The sequence below is a fragment of the Achroia grisella genome, unplaced genomic scaffold (assembly GCF_030625045.1).
Source record: "Achroia grisella isolate CSIRO2021 unplaced genomic scaffold, CSIRO_AGI_Agris_v1 utg768, whole genome shotgun sequence".
Lineage (NCBI taxonomy): Eukaryota > Metazoa > Arthropoda > Insecta > Lepidoptera > Pyralidae > Achroia > Achroia grisella.
The window spans coordinates 126,225-150,027 of record NW_026713015.1 but is presented as its reverse complement, the minus strand read 5'-3'; the positions used below and the strand labels follow the sequence as shown (position 1 = coordinate 150,027).

Below are 23,803 nucleotides of genomic sequence, written 5' to 3'. Positions count from 1 at the left end.
CTGTTTCCAAATGTAATTTTTTTTATAACGGAATTTGCGTTAAAACATATTTTCTTGTATTATTAAAATATTACACACTAAAATCCTTACCGTAATATACAGGAAAACTATGCCATATAAAAGAAGATGTAGTTAATTTGCTAGCTACCTATATATACTAAATAATTTAATTAAAAAAAAAGTGGAAGATTTATTTTTTTTAAATTGAAAAAAAAAGGAAGGAAAATAAATTATTCCTAGCGGTTTTAACGCGCCCCGGAGAAAACTCAGTACGCGCGTCCTTATACGTAATAAAATATAATTTTGATATGTCGCATGTGATTTTATACTGATGGCCTGCTAAGTCCCACTGTTGGACAAAGGCCTGACTTTTAATCTAACGTGACTTTACACGTTTCATATATAGTTACAGATATATATAATATATACATGTATTCTGAAAAGGGTAAATTCAAAATACTTGTGATCGGTTTATGTAACAGTTGAGGAAATGCGGAATCGAAGAAATAAAGGCGAGGAAACAGATCATTCAAATATTTGGGGGAATTTGGGAAGCAGATATCTGTTCAACAAAATTTTCCATTAGACAGAATTGTTTTATTTTATATAAAAAATAAGAATGTAACACCCGTGTAAAATAGGTGTAACTAAAAATATAACAAAATCCAATGTTTCATTACAAATTTACTATTTTGTCGTATAAAAACCACATGCCACATCCAAAATAGAATTCTAACAAAGTTGGTACTTTGAAATACAATTAAATACTTGCTATGTATAGGCGATACATACACATATTCGATTTAAAAGTTCAATAAAACTAAACGAATAAAACTCGCCGTTGTATTCACTATTTCGCTACCAAGTGATGTGAGGAGCGATTCAGTACTATAAACACAAATTAAATAATATAAAGTGAAAAGATCTATCAAGTTATAATGATATCATATCATTTAATCATAGAAATATGTATGATTGAAATAAAAGCATGATGTAGGTACCTTGTTAATACAACGCCTCAAACTGTGTTAGCAAAACCGTAGCTGAACATGAGTGAATAAACTCAAATTTCATTGATAAATTCGTGTCCGGCATTTTGTTTTTCCTCTACATTCTGTCTGGAAGGAAATCACGTACACCTTGCCTCTGCAAGTAAAACCGCTACAGTACAGCGGTATCGTGATTGATAAATATTGTATAAATTAGTATTACAACCCCGTACAGACAGGGATGTACTTATAGCATTGCAGAAGGATAGAGCGAGACACAAAATGCGTATCCGTATCACCACAACAATTCTTGACGTCACACTAACAAGGTCAATCGACTTTAAGCTATATTGATTGGAAATAAAAACGATAATTGCATATACAGAGGTTGGAATTAAAAATAGAGTACCTCAAAATGTACCATTCCTGTTGATGTATAATGGAAGAGAAGTTAAGCAGCTCTTTTACAAGACTAAACAGATACGATACAGCGCCATCTAGTATGGTAAACAGTAAACAAGTTTGTGCATGAAACTAAGTTTGATTTAATTAGTTCCAAAATTGTACGACAGATAGAGTCCATACCAATATTGACTCACTAGGTATCAATTTATTATTGTATACGTAACTATGATTTTAATATTTTTAACATATCACATTTGCAGGTAATTGTTTTCATAGATTTATTTTAAAAGTTATGTTCGGAATGGACCTGCCCCCCTCACTTGAAAAATATTTTTTTGTGTGAAATTGTGCTTTTGTTATTTCAAATCATAGATAGAGTTGTTACATAGATTCAATTCTCAAAAGGAACTCTTATAAAACTTAGTATTAATTACTCTGTATTACAACTGTAGTACCGAAACGCTCCGATGTATTTTAACGAATTTAATCGTTAACTGATTAATAAATAAATAAAACTTGTAAGGTCATTCTATTAAAATTCACTTCAGATCGTTGAGAGGCGCCAACCCGCCAAAACAATTATTTTTGAGATCATACAAAATACTTTTTATGAAACTGAATGTGATACCAAAAATTTTGGGTTACACCACTTTGGCGGGCTGGCTCCCGGGGTTACTGTGTTCACTGCATAAAATAGTCGGGCTGTTCTGGATCCTTCTCGAACCGTTTGGCCTCTTCTTGCATGCTTTCTTTGATTTTCAAGATGGCCGCCGACTCCGTCTGGTCGTTTTGGTCGCCGCCTGGTCCTCCGAAACCTTTAAAATATTTTATAAACTTAATTTCGGTTTAATAAACCCAAAAAATTGGTATTTGATTAATTGACTAATATTTGTAATTATTAACATATACATAACTTTAATAATTGCACACACTATTAAAGTTTCTTAATCTTAATAATAATAATACATAATATCATAACATGACCGCCTCGGTTGTCTAGAGGTTCAGCACGCCGCCAAACATCCGACGATCGGGGGTTAAATTATATTCATGAGGATATATACAGTCGGAATTAAACCTCGACCTCGATCGAAAGTAAGGTGGTATGTTCAACTACTAGATCAACGAGGCCGTCAGTTATATTAATATTATCAAGTATGGCAATTTTTAGCTATAATTTACACATGTATATCAATGTTAATTCTTTCGCCTACGCATGGACCTCTCCGATCGATCCCCCGTCCAATTCAAACGGGGATCGAAATTACGACGGCCTGAGCCGAGGTTCGAACCCCTAGTGGTGCCCTCAGACTAAAGTCGTATCGTCAGGCGGGAGTTGGCCTTCAGCCGCTCCATAAGTCCTTCCGCGGGTTTGGAGTGCCATCTGCACTCGTCCCCTAACGTCCGGTGCTGTAAAGGCCAGCTGCGGACATCACGTTATCATGTGATGCCCGTAGTATCCCTAAAATTGTAATTGTGTACGTGGCAGGTCTCGAACACGTGTAAAAAAAAATTTTGCTGTCAGTAACAATAATGACATCTGACAGATGTCAAAGGTCAAAAAACTGACATCGAGCTGTACGTGTTGTCACTAATGGCAGGCACAGAATACCAACGCCGTGACAGTTAGCTGTCACGGCATATGCTGAGTGTCAGCCATGTTGCCAACCATATTTAGAAATAATATAAGATAAATTATTATTGTAATTGTTCTAAGTGTGTATGTATGTATGTATATATGTATGTATATGTAAAAATGGTTGACAATAAATGTTTTTCTTCTTCTTTCTTCTTCTTCTTCTTCTTCCTAATACCAACAAACTGTCTATGAATTCATGTTCTCCTGGTACTTTTAATGTGGTTTCGCTTCTTTACTACTTTGTATTTTTGTCATTGTAATGGTAAAAAAGGTGCAATCCCGCCTGATGGTAAGTGGTAACCGTCACCTATATACGTGAACAGCACTACGGACATCACGTTATCATGTTACACCCGTAGTGTCCTTAATACGTTGTACACTATAATTTCACTGGCCATATCTCTCAACAAACTGCCTATAAATTCATGTTCTCCTGGTACTATTAATTTAGTTTCGCTTCTTTACTAGTTTATATTTTTTCTTACTGTAATGGCAAACAAGCTAACATCATAATAATGTAAAATTTAAAAAATAAAGCTTTTTATCTATCTACCCTTCCTGATGGTAAATGGTAACCGTCGCTTATATACGTGAACAGCACTCCATCACGTTATTGCCACCCTTGCCACTCCCTGTAATTTCACTGCCTTATGCCTTGCCTCATCCTATAACTGAAAGACAGCTAACAAAGCTGCTTGGTCTGTACATAATAATAGCGCTGTGACAGCAAGCTAAGTATGGTCCATTATACCCATTAATAACGTCTATTTCCTATACTTTTATAATTTGGTTCATGTTCCAGTTAGTGTTTCTGTTCTAGTTGTTCAAGTTCATGAATAGAATAGAATAGAAATTCATTTATTCAAATAAACTTACATTGAAGCACTTTTGAATAGTCATTACATTTTTTTAATCTACCGCTCGTTCGGAAAGCTGTCTCATCACAAGAAGAACGAGCAAGAAACTTGCGTGTTGCTCTTTTAAATATATTATTATTACTTTACATTTTTAAGTTTAAGTGTATGAATATAAGCCACCAATTAGTACTAATTCAATTAAATACTCAAATAGAAAATATATTGAAATATTGAACATGTTATAAGTTGACAATAAAATTTATTTAATGTCTTTCTTTTATATTTTTCGTGTCTCTCTTGGCGGCCGAAATAGATGACACAAAGGTCCACGCAGACTTTGTAGACAAGTCTAACTATGTAAGTGGTAGATGATATGCTTAACGCCCTAAATAGCTGACATGATAGTACCCGTGCAGATGACTTTGAACAAAGTATACCTTGGTAAGAGGTTGTGGTCATAATTAAAATTAAAAGAACTACTCACTTAAGTTGTAATCTCCCATTCCTGATCCTGAGTCTTCCCTTGGCGTGCCTGGTCCTCCTCCTCCGACCCCTCCTGGAGATGACTTCATGCCGTCCACACCTCCTAAGCCTGAGTCAACAACATAAACATTACTGCACTCTAGCTAGTGTATACGAACAACAAACAAATTGTCTTAACTAAAAATTTGTTTTGGAAAATCAACTTTAACATTATTAGAATAAAGTCTAATTCCTAATTAATAGTGTTTTGATTTAATACAGTTTATTGTATATATAGTTGACAGATCACACGTATAAACTGTATTAACATACATATTAAATTTAAAAAAATCGACCTTAAAATTTTAGCACTAAAGTCCATTTTCCAAGTAATTATTTTTTAAATAATACATTATACTATAGTTGTATCTAGAGAGACCGCATAGTGCTGCTGTCACACTTTTCGGTATTCAGCGACGATTTCCGTAGCGATTCCGTTCCGATTCCGTTTCTCTGGGCAAAGAAGTTATCAAAGCATTGCTTATGCAAAGCTAAAATTTGTACTGAAATCACAAATTCGTCGTAAGGGTTCATTTATAAATTACTTCACGCGTTAAGACACAATGTCACACTTTATCGGTACCTTTAAAGGAGGCCTCTAAGGTCGTCGATAAAGTGTGACGTAGTGTGACAATGGGCGAGAGGTTTATAAACTTCGTGACGTTACATTCCAAAATCTAATAAATACATATATTCGATTTTGGAATGTGTCATCACTACATTTAAGACCTTGTTTTTAATAATACGTGTAGGCCCCCACCCCTACACGTATTATTAAAAATCCTTAAGTAGAACTTGCGAATAGTCGCATACATACATATAAATAAAATTGGAGTGTCTGTTTGTAATATTGAACTAACCGTTACTATATGCATATGAATATAAATACGGTACATACACCAAAATAACATTTTTTTATAATTTTTGTCTGTCTGTCTGTTTGTTCCGGCTAATCTTTGAAATGGCTGGACCGATTTTGACGGGACTTTTATTGGCAGGAAGCTGATGTAATAAGGAGTAACTTAAACTACTTTTACTTTAGAAAAATAAAGTTAAATTCCATGCGGACGTAATCGTGGGTGCAATTAATATTTAATAAAAGTGTTTAATATGTGACGTCACACTAGGAAGGGAGGGATATCCTCTATACCTCCCTTCCATCAGACATTTGACTAGCTGTGACAAGGATGGGTGGAGGGATCAAAGAAACATGAAATCAGTGTTACATAATTTATAGATGCCCCAACAGACGAAAACGAAAGTTTACATGAAATCTCATCAAAACCTTTCTCCCGTGTGACCGCAGCATAACTTCTAGTACCCTGTTGAACCAAATTGATGATTTGGGGTTGAAAATATCAAAATGGAACCCATGTTGAAAGCATGAATCATGCGGTATGTCCAGTAATAATAATGAATACAGGGTTAATCGTAATTGGTATACTGAACCGAAACTCAGCTAATACTCACGAAACTGAACCACTTTTACAGAGAAAAAAGATGTAAATATGAAAATAATAAAATTTAGTCCCATCTAGTCCCAATATAAGCACGATATGGGTACTAGACAAGTGATATAAATACTAACATTTTTTTTAATTGTAAATGCAGACAATATATATGGAAAAAAACACAGACAAATTTTTACTATGCTTAAACAACTGATAGCAATACTTTATTTTTTTCATTGACCCAGACCAATAGAAATGTATATGTATACACATGTATTATACGGAAATTGAACCTGCGACCGACTACTGAATAAAAAGTTGCGCAGCGAAGATTTTATTGTAATTTTATAAAATATTTTAAAGTTGTTCAGTTCTTTGGGACAGTTGTTCAGTTTCATGAATAATGACTGACCCGCGCGACTAACCTTGTATGTGACATTTTCAGGCAATTTTGTGTATAGCACTTTCAGGCACTTACTATACGAGCCTACAGCTTCCACGTAAATTACATTGCCTAAACATGCCATACGGTCATCTCAGGCGAAGCAATTTACGATATTATTGTTAATATTAAATCCAAATATATAAAAAAAAATCTTAACGAGACGTACATATCGGACAGACGGAAATAAAAAAAACCATTTGTACACGAAGTCAAAAAATGTTTGTCTATGCGCCAATATCAGAAACGACTTAACCGATTTGAATGCGGTTATCACTGATATATCATAACAGGTTTCCGGCAATATTTAGTGTTTGTGTAATTTGAATTCACAAACAAAATGTTATAACCTATTTATTCCTAATATCGCGTACGAATAGCTGTGCTATGTTACGTCGCCTATGTTGTAAAATAAATACTTAATTATTAACCCTAGTTCTATTTGCTTCATTCTCTAACCTTAGAAAAAAAAGTGGCCTGATTTTTATTTAGCCTAGAAATAAGAGGACAGGCGACTGAAAAAAAAATGCAAAACAAACTTACAATGAATTTTGATGTTAAAAAGCGCGGGCTTTCATTTGCAAAATATTTACTTCTAATAAATTCATTTAATGCAAAAAATATAAGGTCAATCGTAAAGGTATACCCAGAGAAAAGATAAGTAGAATATCCACGATACTGAACCACTATCACTAAGAAAAAAAACTGACCAAAAATATACACATTTCGAACAGCTTACATCATCGATCACGTTGACCACGTTGTTTGCATGTAAGTATCTAAAAATTATTTTCAGTTGTTCAGTTTACTTTTTTGTGAAACTTGTTCAGTTTCATGAATACTAACACTGACTTGATGTAACCTTTACGACTAACACAGAATAGATCAAAATGAATATTATATCTATAAACAGAACCAATAAAATTTTGGAGAAACTATTCCCATTTTAAATATTGGGATAGAATAAATCCTTATTTTTGTTATCGTTGCTCAATTTTGAGGCAAATTACTTATAATTTTAGCTGTATTAAATATTTCGCAAAAGTGTATTACGAGTAAATCAAAAAATCGTGTTGGGAAATCTACCTTAAGATTTTAACAATGCGACTTCACTAAATTTTGATTTTTTGTGATAATTCAGTTTATCAATAGAAATATGATTTCAAATCCAATTGTAATATATTTATTATGTTTGGTTTCCAAATAGTAGAGCCTATTTTTATTTAATTTTTAGTTCACACCTCGCAATAGTTAATTATATAATACTTTCACTATTTAGTGCTTTGGTATTTACAAATCTTACGACGTTATTACATTATCAAATATCTAAAATCATTTTTAGTCACATAAACCAGGATTTACATCAGTGGCTTATTCTTAAATAATTATCTATTGTAACATCGTACTAACATTATAAATACTAAATTCTGTCTGTCTGTTTGTTTATTGCCTTTTCAGGACTAAAAGTCTGAACGGCTCTTATGAAAATAGATTGTACCAGAAATATTATTATATTCTTTATTGCACAGATAATCCGTTGATACTATAATTTTGAGACAATGTGTAACAATTACTATGTATTTATTTTTAATTATTGTGAATACGAAAACTATAATGTCATACAAATAAATATGTAATATAAAATAGTAAATATGTTAAGTGTTATGTTCACCACGTCGATAGTGCCTCTGACTACTCCATCTCGCATAAGAATCGTGATGGTAGGTTACTAGTTACTTTGTTCATAATATTAATTAGTTTAACGGGTTTTAACACGATTAATTTTAACCCTCTTAGTGCCAAGAACCGCTGGCGCGGTGCTCTTGCCAGTAAAAAACTCATGCTATACATATAGCATGAGTTTCTTGTCAGTTCTTCTCAATTGAATCTGTACACTAAACTGGACGGTAGAAAAAATATTAATACAAAAAAGTTGTCGTTCATAAACGGCTAAAATGGCCTACACGAATAAATAATCACTGATTTTGATTTTGTCAAATTAATAATTGGTTTTAGTTCGTGAATTTTCTATGAATAAAGTATAATTTTCTTTAGATCTTCCCGTATAGGGATGTGAACGAGAATATTTAAATCGCTTTTCATCACAAAAACCGATTCAAGAATCTCTTTTGAAAAAATACTATTTTAAATTTAAATACGAATGAAAGCCCGCGTGAGATCTACATATACAAATGAGTGAATAGAACTATCCGCAAATTTCTAGGCCGTCAGCGAAGCCCCACCTTCGGCGGCGGGCGGCTGCGGCAGGTGCTGCGGCGCGGGCCCATGCTCGCCGGCCAGCGGGAACTCAGCGCCGAGGGCACCCGCCCCGACCGGCTTCATCAGCGTGTACATGTTGTCACCCCCTGCCGCGGCAATAGCATTCTCTCATACCAATTGTCAATTGGTAGTAACTGATACCGGTTATTACCGGTCGATACCAGATTATTCCGGTTATTACCGGTTTTTACTACTTTCGGTATCGAAGTCTAGTATACTGACCGGTTCATTCATGTTATCCATTTCGTATAATTCATAATTTTATCGGTTTTTAATCACTTTTGAAAATATTTATATTAAATAGGATAATTCATATATCAATTATAATCATTCTGATAAAGTTAAATTTATATTTAGGTATTGAAACAAGTCTATTTTACAAATTGTGATTTATTCGAAGACATATATATATATAGACATATTATTATGCTAATTTACAATTATCATACAATTAATAGCATTACACATATATGCACTCGACCGGACACAAAAGATAGAACTTCATTTTTTTTATTACAATACTGAAAAAAAAAATTTAGACCTCTCATTGTAACAATGCTACCATAAACTAAACTTCCTTTTTCTAATGCATCCGGTCTTGTACGTTGAGTATTATATTATTTACGGACGGTTTTAAGACAAAAAAAAACATTACTGTCGATTTTCAACTAGAATTACTTCATAAATATAATTATAATAAATAAAAATATATCCCAATTGGAATATATAAAAATTTACAGTAGACACAAATGTATAAACGTATAGATGATTTAAAATTGGTATTGAATTGTTAATATATATCTAAAAACTTGTATCTACAGTCTAAATTGAAAGCACATACCAATTTTAACATCTACAACAAAATTCTATTACTAAACTTTAATATATTAATAAAAAAAATACCATAACCTAAATATCGATTTATAATACGCAAATTCTTAATAACAATATTAAATTTCAAGTTATTTTAGAGATTTTTTCATAAAAACGCAAGTATCATTAAATATATTACTTATTAAAAAAAACAATTAGATTTGTGATGACGCGCCCTTGGCATGTTAAAATCTATCGCAGATTAAAAAAAAACTAATGTGAGATGTTTATAAAACTCGTCAAACTCACAACAAAGTTTTGTTTGACCCTATCAAAATTTTTTTAAATAGATCTGACACGAAATGTATTTAAATAAATTAACAGGAAGCGACAATACGTAGAAAAAAAATGGCACCTAACAGGGCAATTCAATATCAAAAAAATATTACAACTCCTTAATGGTCTGACCAGAGTTGCAATGTTCTCTGAACGAAAACATCTGCACCAGATCTTACCACACCAAGACCTTCAACACAATCTCATTTCAAAATCATTTAATGATACTTTTCATTTAAAATAACTATTCAAAATTAACCGCTTTATGTGTAACGAATTCAAAATAATGAATAAAGAATATTGTCTATAGAAAATTTACCATAAAGTACATAACAAAATTATTATCACATTTTTACAAAATATTTCCAATCAACAATCCATTGCGATCTAGTTGAAAACCAACAGTAATCTTACAGCTAAACAATTGATACAAACATAAAGTGGGTAGGACGAAATCAAAGACTTGTTGTACAAAAAAAAAGAAATATAAGAAGCGTAATACAGGAGTGACCCAAGCGTGAACGAACCAAGGTTAAGCGAGAATGAGGCAAGCAGAACTAAAAGTAAGAAAACAATATTCCTTTCGAAGATTCTTTTAAACAATAAGTGATATATACCAATGGTTTTCGAATGCATATTTCAATATTCACGACATAACCAACGAGCACGTCGCTCGAACGCGATACCAAAAAATGGGTATCAAAATATTCGGATAACACCGGTAATACCGTATCGATACCCAAATGTATAAGAAATTGGCAATCAAAAACCACGTCTAAGAAAGTGCCACAGTCAATTACCTGGTTTTAGTGATGTAATGTTATTATATAAACCTGCAAATTGCTAAATTGTTGATGTTAAATTCACCTTTGAACTTCATTTTGTATTTCAAAAGTGTTGTTAACTCTTTCCGACGTTTCACATCAAATATTAAATCGTAATGTGTAGCTGAACACAACACAATATAGAGTTTAGTGTTTGTAATACGGATATTAATACCAATTTTCAGTAACGATTCAACTTGTAATTCCCATATACGGTTATTGTTTAAAATTGGTATCAATTTCTGGTATTAATCGGTTTTTTGTTAGTTATTTTATTTATAACAAATATGTCTAACGTCTCTAAATTGTGTCGCTTGGGATCCAAACGCCCTTTAACATATAGTTAACACTGGAAGCATTCGGATACCGATTTCTAGATATTCGATTTATATTCCTAACGAAAAATACGGCCATTTTAAAATCTTATAGAAACAATAATTAATTGAGCATATTCTTTAAGAATCTAACCTGCGCTCGATCATGTAACGGTTTTGCAAATAAATCTAGTCATAGATATTGATTAATATTGACACAAGAAGAATACGAGCTGCGTTTCATGTCAGTTCTTCTCATCTCGAAATCATTCCGAACTGACGGTAGATTTGACATATCGTAAAAATCTGTAATAGACCTACATGAATATCTAAATATATTTTGAATTTTATACTCGCCCTAGAGATTTTAACCCAGTCATCCGAAGGATTTTCCTCCCAGAGTCGATGCCGGCCTCAACCCTCACCTCCCTGAGGGGTGCTCATGACCAGACAGACAATTTGACAATCTCTGTAATGTACTGCAGCTGTCAAATGGACACTTTTGTATTCTTAGGTAATTTTGATAAAACTATAATTTAATATAGTTTATCCTTAAAGCCTAAAGAAAGCTGCAAAAATGCCTCTTAAAAGGACGAAATATAAAGAACGATTTTATTAACTTTTTTAATAAAATAATGGCATGTTTAAATGTTGTTTGATCATCAAACAAATGTACACGCGCGATGTAGCGTGCATAACTAGTATGTTATAAAAAAAAAATTAAATTCGTTCTAAACTACAATTATTTGCAAACACGTCACACAACGAAGCCGTCTCTCCTCGGTACCAATTTAAAACCGGTATCGATACCAAAAACCGGTATCCAACCGCACCCCACCACAGACCGCCACCTGTAAATTCATCTACACTCACCCGAGTTGGAGGAGTCCTGCGGGCTGGGCATGATGGGCGTGGAGGGCCCCGGGGGCCCGTTGGAGCCGGGCGGGGCCCCGTAGGCGCCGGGCGAGCCGCCGCTGTAGTTGAGCGGGGCGGAGCCCCCGCCGCCGCCGCCCACGCTTCCGCCCGCCCACGCGCCCCGCGGGCCCATTCCCATCGGTGGCATACCTGTTCACCGATACACACATTTATTTTTGACTAATTTAATTCCGAGATGCTACCATTGTAGATATTTTTTTAATTTTTGATACTATCATTACTAAATAAGACATCACGTGTTCATGTGACAACCCTAGTTAGTACCCAGGAATTTTAACCAATGAGGGGTTCAAAATTCAACCCACCTTGGGTTGAAATTATTAGTCCTTAGGAATTACTGAAGACTACCTTTGATGCGTTGAAATTCTTAGTCCTCAGTCATTCCTAAGGCATGACACCTTATAATTTCCAATGCTACAATTTTACTGCCATAGATGTCAATCAAGAATCAGAAATACAGTTTAAAGGTAAGCAGACATGTATATGGTACCATAATTTACTTCATTGACAAGGACAAACGTCGTTACCATATAAATTAACATTGCCATTAAAAATAATAAGTTGACGGCTCGACAAAAAATACGAAATATATATTCATTTTTCGTCAAACGCACGATTTCTAAACCCAAAAGCGGCGTGTAGATTTGTCTGCAATAAAAGTAGATTATACTTTATACCTGTATTCAGAGACAATATTAAAAAAAAAATCCTTGTATGAACTAAAAAATACAAGTGAATTTGTTTTGGGACGAGGGGAGGTTAGTCTTAAACCTCACCACGTATCACCAACGTAACCTATCCTGTATTAAAAAATGCTAAAAAACATCATGTGATTAATGAATGGCCCAGTGTATGTATGTGTTAGAGTACAACATATAACTAGGTATGTGTGCAAGAGTACAATTATGTAATGTACTCTAATAAAATGATTCCCTCCACTACCTATGGTTGACCGGTAGAAATTACCGCATGGCGTTAAGTCCGGCAAATGTTCTGTACTATTTTTGTATTGTGTACGTTTAAGTTAAATAAATAAATAAGTAGGTGTATGTGGTAAGAGTAAGCAGCATATCACTAAATGGAGCTCCATTACCGATCTGCTCCGATTTCCGGTATCTAGGTTCTCTCCTCAAAAGCAACGGTGAATTAGACAGGACCATAAAGCATAGAATTAACGCAGAATGGAAGTGGGGGCAGGTTACGGCAACGACGTGTGACTCGCGTGTTCCCCTTAAGCTTAAGGGAAAAATTTACAAGACAAAGTGCTGGCCCGTAAAGGCGACGGATGAAAGACGACTGCATGCAACTGAAATACGAATGTTGAGGTGGATGTGTGGTGTGACAAGAATGGATAAGATAAAAAATGAATACATTAGAGGAAGTATGAAAGTGGCGCCGGTGTCAGAGAAGTTGAAGAGTAATCGTCTATCATGGTATGGACATGTAATGCGTAGGAATGAGGATAATATTTTAAGAAAGGTGTTACATATGAATGCAGATGGTTATAAGGGCAGAGGAAGGCCGAAAAAGAGATGGATGGACTGTGTGAAAGATGATATGGTAAGAAAGGAAGTAAATAACGCGATGACTGCGAACAGGGATGAATGGAAGCTAAAAACATATTACGCCGACCACAAATAAATGGGATAAGGAAGAAGCAGATGATGATGATGTCATCATCTGTAAAAGTAAAATACATAAGTACGTATGTGTTCAAGAGTACAATACGTAAGAAGCTATATAACTGTGCAAGAGTACAATATATAACTAGACATGTGTGCGAGAGTACATAAATATGAGCAGATATGTGTGTAAGAGTACGCGTGAGCGCGTGAGCCCTGTACGCACCTGGTCCCTGGGGCGGAGGGCCGCGCATGCCGGAGGCGTAGGCGCCGGGGCTCATGGGCCCCATGCCGGGCCGCGGCGGCGTCATGCGCGGCCCACCCAGCAGCCCCGCGCTCGCGCCGCCGCCGCCGCGCTCCATTGAATTGCCCATCATACCCTGACCTGCACACAAATACCACACCGTTCATAATCTATACTAGTATTATAAAGCTGAAGAGTTTATTTGAACAGCGCTAATCTCAGGAACTACTGGTTCGAATTGAAATATTCTGTTAGTGTTGGATAGTCCATTTGTCGAGGAAGGCTTTAAGCTACTGATAAATCATGCCCACACGCTGGAACCTATGTGGTCTCGGACAGTACAACTTTAGAGGAGCTGCCTTGCGCGTACACTTAGTTTATGGAATGAACTACCTGCCGGGGTAGTTCATTTCTCAAGAGTACGGTATGGTTGTTTTCAAGAAAGGGTATATTAAATTTCTTAATTTATGTTAGTTATTTCATGCACGGGATTTTCATTTAATATCTATATAAACATACATTGTAAATAAATTGGCTTTTAAAAAAAAGTTTTGCAATTTAGTTTCTTGCCAGCTCTTCTGAATTGGATCTAAATACTTAACTGTACGGTAGGGAAAAAAAAATAATGTAAAAAATTTGACGTTCATAAGCGGCTAAAATGTCCTACATGAGTAAATGATTTTTTAATTTGAATTTGAATTTAAAGGTCAACGCGCACGTGACTCCCCTGGTGTTTGGTTATCATAAGATGGGCCGTATGCTTGTTTGCAACCATTGTAATATAGAAAAAAAATATCTATTTACATACACATCTATATATGAATACGTGAAACAAAACTTTGTACGCCTTTTTAAGAAAATTTCGCGACGGAGGATTATGAAATTTCGCACTTTTATAGTTTATTAATAGTTTATTTACTAATACTAGCTGTGCCCACTACTTCGTCCGCGTTTTACCCCCTTAACAGAAAAATTTCTACATTATTTAAATATCATATTTATTTAATATAATTTAACTAACAATAAGTTTTAAGTTTCTAGATTTAAAAATGACGATACTTCTATACAACCTTTCATCTCCGCTTTCAACCCCTTACAACCCTTTAAAAACCCTACCATTAAAAACTAGCCTGTGTGCTTTCTCAGGGTCTAGACTAACTGACTAACTCAATATTGTAAATGTGGTCCAAAAAAACGTTCAAATATTTAAAACGAAGTTTCTCGACGGCTCATTGTTCTAGTGGTCTAGCAATGTCACTTACATTACTCTATGTAAGGCTATTTGCCTTGCATCACATCCCACGGTCGTGGGTTCAATTACTCGCATAGTAGAAACATTTGCATTCATGACTTATAAAGATTGTTTGTATCGGTCTGGGTATTTTCTATGTACATTATGTATCTATTTACAAAAAATGTATCTATGTATTTATATCAGTTGTCTAGTACCCATAACACAAGCTCTGCTTAACTTGGGACTACATGGCGCTGTGTAAATTGTTATGAGATATTTTATTATTATTATATTGTACTAGCTGTGCTCGCGGTTTCACGCGCGTATCGTAACACATAGGCTATAATTTTCAGCCTATATGTTATTCAGATGTAAGCTATTGTATAGGATAAGGTCGAATTTTGCATAACGTTTTGAGCAAGAAAATACGCGGCTGTTCTGTAGTAAATATATATGCAACTAACAGCTATATTATTGCAAAGTTTTATTAAAATCCGTTCAGTACTTTTTGTGTGAAAAAGTAATATCCATCCATACTCACAAACTTCCTGTTTATAATATGTATCAAATTAAATTCAAGTATAAAATTTTCAGTGGTGAAAAAAAATATACAATCATGTTACGAAATTACTATTATGTTTATCATATCAGAGTTCAACAAGTTCAACAGTTACTATTACGTTATTACCGTTCGTTACTCAACTAATTGTATACTAGATCCCCGGCCCGGCGTCGCTCATATACTACTGTTATAGAATAGAATAGAAAATCATTTATTCAAATAAACTTACATTGAAGCACTTTTGAATAGTCATCACATTTTTTTTATCTACCGCTCATTCGGAAAGCTGTCTCATCACAAGAAGAACGAGCAAGAAACTTGCGTGTTGCTCTTTTAAATAATCATTGTAACTTTACATTTCCGATTCGAAATTAAATTAACAATAGTCGTGCAAGTGCTTAACAAAATGCGGCCTTATCACTTAAACCAACCTAAAGGAGGGAAGGGGATTGTTAGAATAGAATAGAATAGAAAATCATTTATTCAAATACACTTACATTGAAGCACTTTTGAATAGTCGTCACATTTTTTTAATCTACCGCTCATTCGGAAAGCTGTCTCATCACAAGAAGAAGCAAGCAAGAAACTTGCGTGTTGATCTTTTAAATAATATTATTCTTACTTTACATTTTTAAGTTTAAGTAAATACAAACTACCAATTAGCACTAATTCAATTAAATGATCAGTAGTGTATGTTAGTAATGTAGACTTATGACCCATTGCTAGCAATGTACCATGATAAATTCCTGATGAATTTGTCACGATGTGCTCCCTGCCAGCGTAAAACGTTAACGCAAGTCGGTGTACCATTCATATCATCAATAAAAAAAATCAACATAGCCATCCTAACTTACTAACCTGGTGGTCCATTGAAATCATTGCCCATCCCCATCCTGACAGCCCCCCGGGGCCCACCCCCCGAGTACCAGGGGCCTATGAACGGCTGCCCGGTGCCCATGAGCTGCGGCTGTGGCCCGTGCGGTGACGGCTGACTGCCAGGGTGTGGAGCCGGCGGCGACGGCCGCAGGGGCGAGTTTGGGAAGAATCCTGGTGGCATTCCTCCACCACCCATTCCTGGAATTAAATATATTTTTTATGTAGTGGAACGGCAAACCATCTGAAGGACAGCTATATCACAGGAATGAGAACATCGTCAACTATATCCGAAAAAGTAACCTGACATTAAGGGTGACGCAGCTGAAACCGAAACACAACGTTAGTTTCAAGGCATTCATGGCCCGAGTTCCCATCAACATTATATCCACCTTCATGATGGAGGACTACCGGCCGAAGGGAGTTGTGTACCACTGCTACCATGGTGGATTACCATAGTGAGTGTGGTGACCACAAAGACAGTATTAATATTTTATTTTGTTTTATTATTTTCTATATAAGATAGTCCGAAAGATATATAAAATATGGGGCAATATTGTTATATAATAATATTAACTAATATAATCATAATAAATAAAAATAGATTGCCTAGAATATAAATTAACAGCCCAACAGTCATGAAAAATTCATAAATCTAAATATCTTTATTCATGTAGGTCTATTACAGGCTTATGATATGTCAAATCTACCGTCAGTTCCGAATGATTTCGAGATGAGAAGAACTGACAAGAAACTCACTCAGTTCACTAACATCACATGAAAATACCAGAGTACTAGGATACCATACCGCTTGTAATTTCACTGCCCACCCTATAGCCAAAACCTTTGATATGAATCAAATGTTTTCAGGTGAGCTTAAGCAAGCTTATATAATAACAATTTCCGAAGGAAACTAAGGCAAAGCTTTTAGGCATACATAGTGATTTGTACCTAACTACACAATATAATCAAATTCTCATAGTGATTAAATTCTTATTTTAATTTGATTTGTAATAATAATAATATAGCCCTTTTTCCAAAAGTTGCGGTACATTTTGATGTTTACAAAATATCCCACAACTTGGTGTGCCTTTTGGCATAGGCCTCCTCCAGCTCTCTCTACTGAACTCTGTCTTCCGCAAACCTGTTCCAGAACGGTCCCAGAGTCAGGTTGATGTCATCTTCAATTTGATTTATTAACAGAGGGAAAAATAAATAAATATTAAAGTGGATATGTCTTAATGCTTTCGCAGTCTGGAGAGAAGGTAATAAGTAATAATAGTTTATCAAAATGCTAAAAAAATCATTATCATGAATATTATCTGTATCTACGTAATGCATTCCAATTGAAGGATATTCTTAAGTTATTGGATGGTTTTTATCTCCTCAGGATATAACTTTCCACATAGGATATTTGAGTTTCTTGCCAGTTCTTCTCAATTGGATCTATATACCAAACTGGACGGTAGGAAAAAAAATTATAATATAAAAATTTGATGTTCATAAGCTGCTAAAATGTCCGACATGAATAAATTGTTTTGAATTTGAATTTGTGTATTGCCTCTTCAACTTGGCAAAATCTGCAGATCTTTGTTACTCCAGTATTATATTAAGTATGTAATATGTTACACATTAAAAGCACTTATTACTGATTATAGTTGTAGTTTGACTGCATATAGTATGCTTACATAGAACTAGCTACACGCCCTGGCTTCGCATACATGTATATTATATGTATAAACTATAAATATTATTGAATCACTCTATCTACTGCCAAATACTGGATTAAAATCCATTGCATACTTTAAAAGTTCTAAGCAACAGACAGCGGAAACAACTTCATTTTATACTATGTAAAGATACATAACCTAACTTTCTCTAAATAGAAAAAAAAAACAAATTGATTTTTTTACTACTCTAAAGGCCTTAATAACCTAGGATAATCCACACAGGGCTGTCTAGTCCAAAGCTAAGCAGAGCTAGTGTTATTAGTACAAAACAAAAGATAAAAATACTTAAATACATTTTTTTTTAATAATTATGTGATATATATATAGTAAATAGCCAAACCTATAATACAAACACTCGTACTTCTGAATACAAATGTTTGCATCAAACAAGGAATTGAACCTGCGACCTATTCAACTATGGTGGTGTGCTACACCACTCAGGCAGTAGAAGGTGTGGAAATTGAACCTGCAACCTATTCAAGTATAGTGGTGGTGTAAATTGCTACACAGCTGAGGCAGTAGGTGTGGAAGCATAAGACACTAACTAACATACTTTCAATTGTATCACAAAGCAAAGAATAACAAAATAAACAAACTTGAAGACTGTGGTACTTAAAAAGAGATATGTAAACATCCCAATAGAAATGATATATAATTCATAAATTAACATAAATTATATTACTAAATATATAATTTGCCTTTTAAAATATGTCAGTACACTAAGTGTCCTTTGCTTGCATAAAATAAAAAATAAAATAAAAACTCATCTTGAGTGAAAAGCTGAGTAAAACCATAAGGTAACATGTACATAACAATACAATACATAAATTGCGTACACAACTGTTCTACTAACACCATAAACACCAATTTCATTTGAACAGGGAGATAAGGTGATGGCCTAGAAAAAGGTATGCCACGAAACAAACAGTTTATGGCGGCAATAAACTAGTTGGGAACACGTACCGTCGTTCGGCGGCGCCGGGCCGGCGTTGTGACCGATTCCGTTATATCCTGAATTGACGAAACCATAATCGTGGAAAGCTTTGGCTTCCGACGAATGTTCACATGTGTCCCGCCTCTCAGGCGCCGCGCAGTACAGGTCCCAAAACACACACCACCACGAGTGTAGGAACCCGGGCGGCTCGCCAAGGGTTATATTCTTCTCCCATCGTATTTCCGAAAGGAAAGTCTGAGCGGCTTTGGTTGCACCAACATGAAGCAAGTATTCATACACGTACAGCGCCAACTTCTCACGAGCCTGAGCGTCCGAAGGCACCGTAGAGCCTTTGCCCTTGGCATACATATCGACTAGAAGCCGACTTTTATGATGAAATTGTTTATTATTTACATTAACGCTTTATATCAATAAATTCAACTTCACAAAATGTCATTGATCGATGGCGACATTTGGCGTCTGTGGCATAGACAATCGGTTTACACTCATAAACGAGGATGAACTGTCACATAAAAGACTCTATGATTTCCACAGAATAGAAAAGTAAATAAATAGTTAAACCTAACTTCCTGAATTAGATACTATTTATTTACATTTCTAATGTGTGTCGTTACTTATAATATTTAAAATTTCTTTATACAACATACAACAAGAAAACACAATAATAGTATTTCACTATACCTTGAAAGATATAAAAATTGGCATTAATAGAATAGAGTTTGCAATTTATTTTTGCACGGACACAGCAATAAACGGATCGTTCCTTGACAGAACCAACTTTAAAACACTATTATTAAACATCTAATTTATTTTTATTTAAATATGAATTAATATTCATATTTAAACAAAATTTAAGACCGTGTCTGTCACACGAAACGAATTTAATGCCTTCAAAATAAATAAATGGAATGTAATATTATCGTGAGTTGACATTTATGCTAATAGTTTGACATATATGACATTACTTATGAAAATTGAAAAGACACGTATCCAAAGTCAAATAAAAAATATCTTCTGTATTCTTTTGTCTATGTTTTTCTTCTTCCTTTTCGTGCGGCCGTGTCACCGCGTGTTTCACGACCGCGTTTCATTCGTATAATCAAAATGGCTATCAGACCAGTATACAGGCCCACAATCGTCAAAAAGAGGACGAAAAGGTTTATTCGTCATCAATCAGATCGCTATGATAAACTCAAGCGTAACTGGCGTAAACCAAGAGGTAAGTTGGACACACGCTACTTTCAATAACCTATCACAATATTTACTTTCACAGTAATTAGATTTCTTTTCGATAAAGAAAAGTACTATCCATGTCGTATTTAATTAAAAAATAATACATTTCTTTCACAAATCGGCTCAGGTAAAATATTTTAATAGGTTAGGTCTTGATGTAGCCATTAGTAATTTCGTATTAAATATACATTAGCAAGGGCACTCTGTGTTATTCATTGTAAATATGATAATTACAATTTGTAACCTTGCTATAATAAATCTACCAAACCCTATTCCAGACAGTTTTTATAACTATTTGGTCATATTGGGAGATACATTACTTTCATTTATAGATACTGTTGGCATTTGATTCTCACTGTCTACCCTCTTTAGCTCAGTAAATATATTAATTTCATCTTACAAGACTTTTAGGACATTTCTGTACGTAATTTTTGATAATACAAAGTTCTTAAAAATGTCATTCTGAACAACTTATTTGTAGAAGCAACACTTAAGTTTCTTGCTCATTCTTGTAATGAATCTGCTTTCCAGATGAGTGATAGAATTAAAAAATATGACCATTCAAAAATGACTTTATTAAGTTTATTTGAATAAATACATTATTTTATTCAATGAATAAGATTAAAACTGAAAAAAAAAATAAACCAGTTTGATTTCTTGTCAGTTCTTCCCAATTGAAGTAGCTAGCTGAATTAGACAGTAGGGTTAGTGATAAAAAGTGTTATTTGATGAAACAGATTTTTTTTTGTCCTTTATTTTGCAATGGGATATGCTATATTTTGTATCTTAACAATTTCTTAACACACTATTAGCGGGGCAGGTATTAGTACTCATTTAAAATAAGTAATTTTAAGTGACACAAGGGAAAAATATATATAGAAATAGAAATAATCTTTATTCAAATAAACTCATAACCAGCACTTTTGAATAGTCATATTTTGATTCTACTACTCATACGGAATGCAGATTCATCACAAGAATGAGCAAGAAACTTCTGTGTTGCTCTTTTGAATAGATGTTTTTTTATATAATAATTACAGTATAACAAGTAAGAGGCATGCGATAATCAACATAGAAATCCTTACGCACTCATTAGTGTAATCAGATAATATTGTCATTGCTATGGATTTTAAGTTTTTCTATAAAAACATTATTGTCATTAACAAATTCTTCAATTCATCATATATACATACATATAATCTTATATATAAAATTCTCATGTCACAGTTTTCGTTCCCATACTCCTCTGAAACGGCTTGACCGATCCTCATGAAATTTTGTGAGTGTATTGAATAGGTCTAAGAATCGACCAACATCTATTTTTCTTGCCCCTAAAGGGTTGTCCACCCCTATTTTTTTTTTATTTTAAGGCAAAACAATGTTTGCAGGGACAGCTAGTATATATATAATATATTTATTAATATGGGTATAAATAAATGCCCTGCTCATATGTTAAATCTTGTTACACTTTAATAATAATAACTTAATAGTGTTCATTTATGTAGTGTCCACCCCAATGAATTAGCTCAGAGGTTACTAACTGACAACCCCCCAAAACGTCAGGGGAAAGATTGTTAGTAATGTGGACTCATGTGGACTCACCCCAGTATACCATGTCAGGTTGACCTCCACATGGTTCCCCCTGGAAACCATCGTGATAAATTCCTGGTGAAATTGTCAGAATGGGCTAACTGACCTGACCTCATGCTCATCTTATCATCTTCCACTGGTGCCCCGCCAGCGTAAACCGTTAGCGTAGGCGAGTGCACCATCCCATTGTCATCCATATAAACAAAACCCCCCCAAAACGTCTGAAAAGAACATATCTACTGGATTTGGATAAGCAACACTCCAGTTCTTAATTCCTTAATGTATTCCAGAGGGTGTCATTAAATAACAAGTCTTGCAGTCAATGGATTGACAGACTCTCATTGCCATTTGCCAACCAATCGGATTATAGTAGACATACTGATTGCGGATAAACCAGGAACAAAAAAAAATATTCATTTGAAAAAAGGTTATTTCTCTTTCTATAATTGAATTTTTTTTATTAAATTCCAGGTATTGACAACAGAGTGCGCAGGCGTTTCAAGGGACAGTACTTGATGCCAAACATTGGTTACGGATCAAACAAGAAGACCCGTCACATGCTCCCCAATGGTTTCCGTAAGGTAAGGGGTAAAAACATGGCACAACTAGGCCTATGCACAACAAAAATCTATATATTTACCACACTGAAGAGGAAACGCCACTACACACCCTATGTGGTTGTAGCCCACTCATGCATAAACCATATATCTCCTTTATAAAGTTTACACTCTATCCTAAGGAGATAAAAACCATCGCTCCTAAGAATATCCTTCAATTCTTGTCCTGATGGGTCTAGGTAGCGAACTCTGAAAAAGGGTGAGCATAATAGATCTATGTAGCTTCCACTACAGGTCTAAGCACCTGACAATAGCCCAAACAACCTAATAAAAAAAAATGGGTAAAAACCGTGAATTATCATATTAATGTACACAGAATTTGAGAATATACTCTTAGACTTATCATATGGCCACTGTGGACCATACGGTTTAGCATAGCACCTTAAATTACAGCGGTTGGGAGTTGATTCCTCACAATGTACATATATTTATATTCCTATGTATGATTGTTTGTATTGCCTGGGTGTTTCTTATTTATAATATATATGTTTACAAAAACATATATCTATATATTGTTTGTCTAGTACCCATAACACAAGCTCTGCTTACCTTAGGACTAGATGGCGCTATGTATGTATATATATATGAATGTACATTTGCAAGGGCACTCTGTGTTATTCATTGTAAATATGATAATTACAATTTGTAACCTTGCTATAATAAATCTACCAAACCCTATTCCTGACAGTTTTTATAACTATTTGGTCATATTGGGAGATACATTATCTTACTTCCTATTAATATTATAAACGCGAAAGTTTGTGCGTATGGATGGATGTGATGTTACTCTTTCATGCAAAAATTACTGAACTGATTTAGAATAGTATAGAAATTAATTTATTCATATAAACTTACATTGAAGCACTTTTGTATAGTCATCATTTTTTTTAATCTATCGCTAATTCGGAAAGCTGTCACATCACAAGAAGAATGAGCAATAAACTTGTGTGTTGCTCTTTTAAATAATACAATTATTTCATTAAATTTTTAAGTTGAAGTGTGTGAAAACAAACTACCAGCTAGCACTAATTTAATGAAATACCCAAATAGAAAAAATATTAATTTTTCATGATAATATATAAATTTGATGAAACTACAGTAATGTAATGTAAACTTTTCATTCAGGTTCTGGTGCACAATGTTCGCGAGCTGGAAATCCTCATGATGCAGAACAGGAAATACTGCGCAGAGATCGCACACGGTGTCTCCTCCAAGAAACGGAAGACCATCGTGGAACGTGCGCAGCAGCTCAGCATCAGGGTCACCAACGCGTCTGCACGCCTCCGTAGCCAAGAGAATGAATAAACTTATGTTAATTAAAAAAAATATAAAAAA

General features: G+C 34.4%; 2 protein-coding genes and 2 non-coding genes across 5 annotated transcripts; 3 read left to right on the top strand and 1 right to left on the bottom strand.

Moving 5' to 3' along the window:
* Nucleotides 1–1,221: 1,221 nt before the first annotated feature.
* Nucleotides 1,222–19,475, bottom strand: LOC131850399 (single-stranded DNA-binding protein 4). 2 transcript variants are annotated; one of them, XM_059200610.1, is made up of 7 exons: nt 19,037–19,475; nt 16,329–16,544; nt 13,657–13,815; nt 11,746–11,937; nt 8,549–8,671; nt 4,375–4,482; nt 1,222–2,209 (listed from the first exon to the last, which is right to left on the bottom strand). In XM_059200610.1, exons 1-7 carry the CDS (start codon nt 19,374–19,376, stop codon nt 2,076–2,078), a joined length of 1,272 nt encoding a protein of 423 aa, XP_059056593.1. In that variant the 5' UTR covers nt 19,377–19,475; the 3' UTR covers nt 1,222–2,075. The 2 variants fall into 2 exon arrangements, with proteins under 2 accessions (XP_059056593.1, XP_059056594.1); XM_059200611.1 differs by lacking the exon at nt 8,549–8,671.
* A 586-nt stretch (nt 19,476–20,061) lies between these two features.
* On the top strand, nt 20,062–23,803 carry LOC131850421 (large ribosomal subunit protein eL32). The gene is made up of 3 exons (XM_059200632.1): nt 20,062–20,247; nt 22,323–22,432; nt 23,594–23,803. Exons 1-3 carry the CDS (start codon nt 20,133–20,135, stop codon nt 23,771–23,773), a joined length of 405 nt encoding a protein of 134 aa, XP_059056615.1. The 5' UTR covers nt 20,062–20,132; the 3' UTR covers nt 23,774–23,803.
* On the top strand, nt 20,453–20,581 carry LOC131850423 (small nucleolar RNA psi18S-841/snoR66). The gene has a single exon (XR_009357841.1). It is a non-coding gene; the product is annotated as a small nucleolar RNA psi18S-841/snoR66 (small nucleolar RNA).
* LOC131850422 (small nucleolar RNA psi18S-841/snoR66) lies at nt 23,066–23,194 on the top strand. The gene has a single exon (XR_009357840.1). It is a non-coding gene; the product is annotated as a small nucleolar RNA psi18S-841/snoR66 (small nucleolar RNA).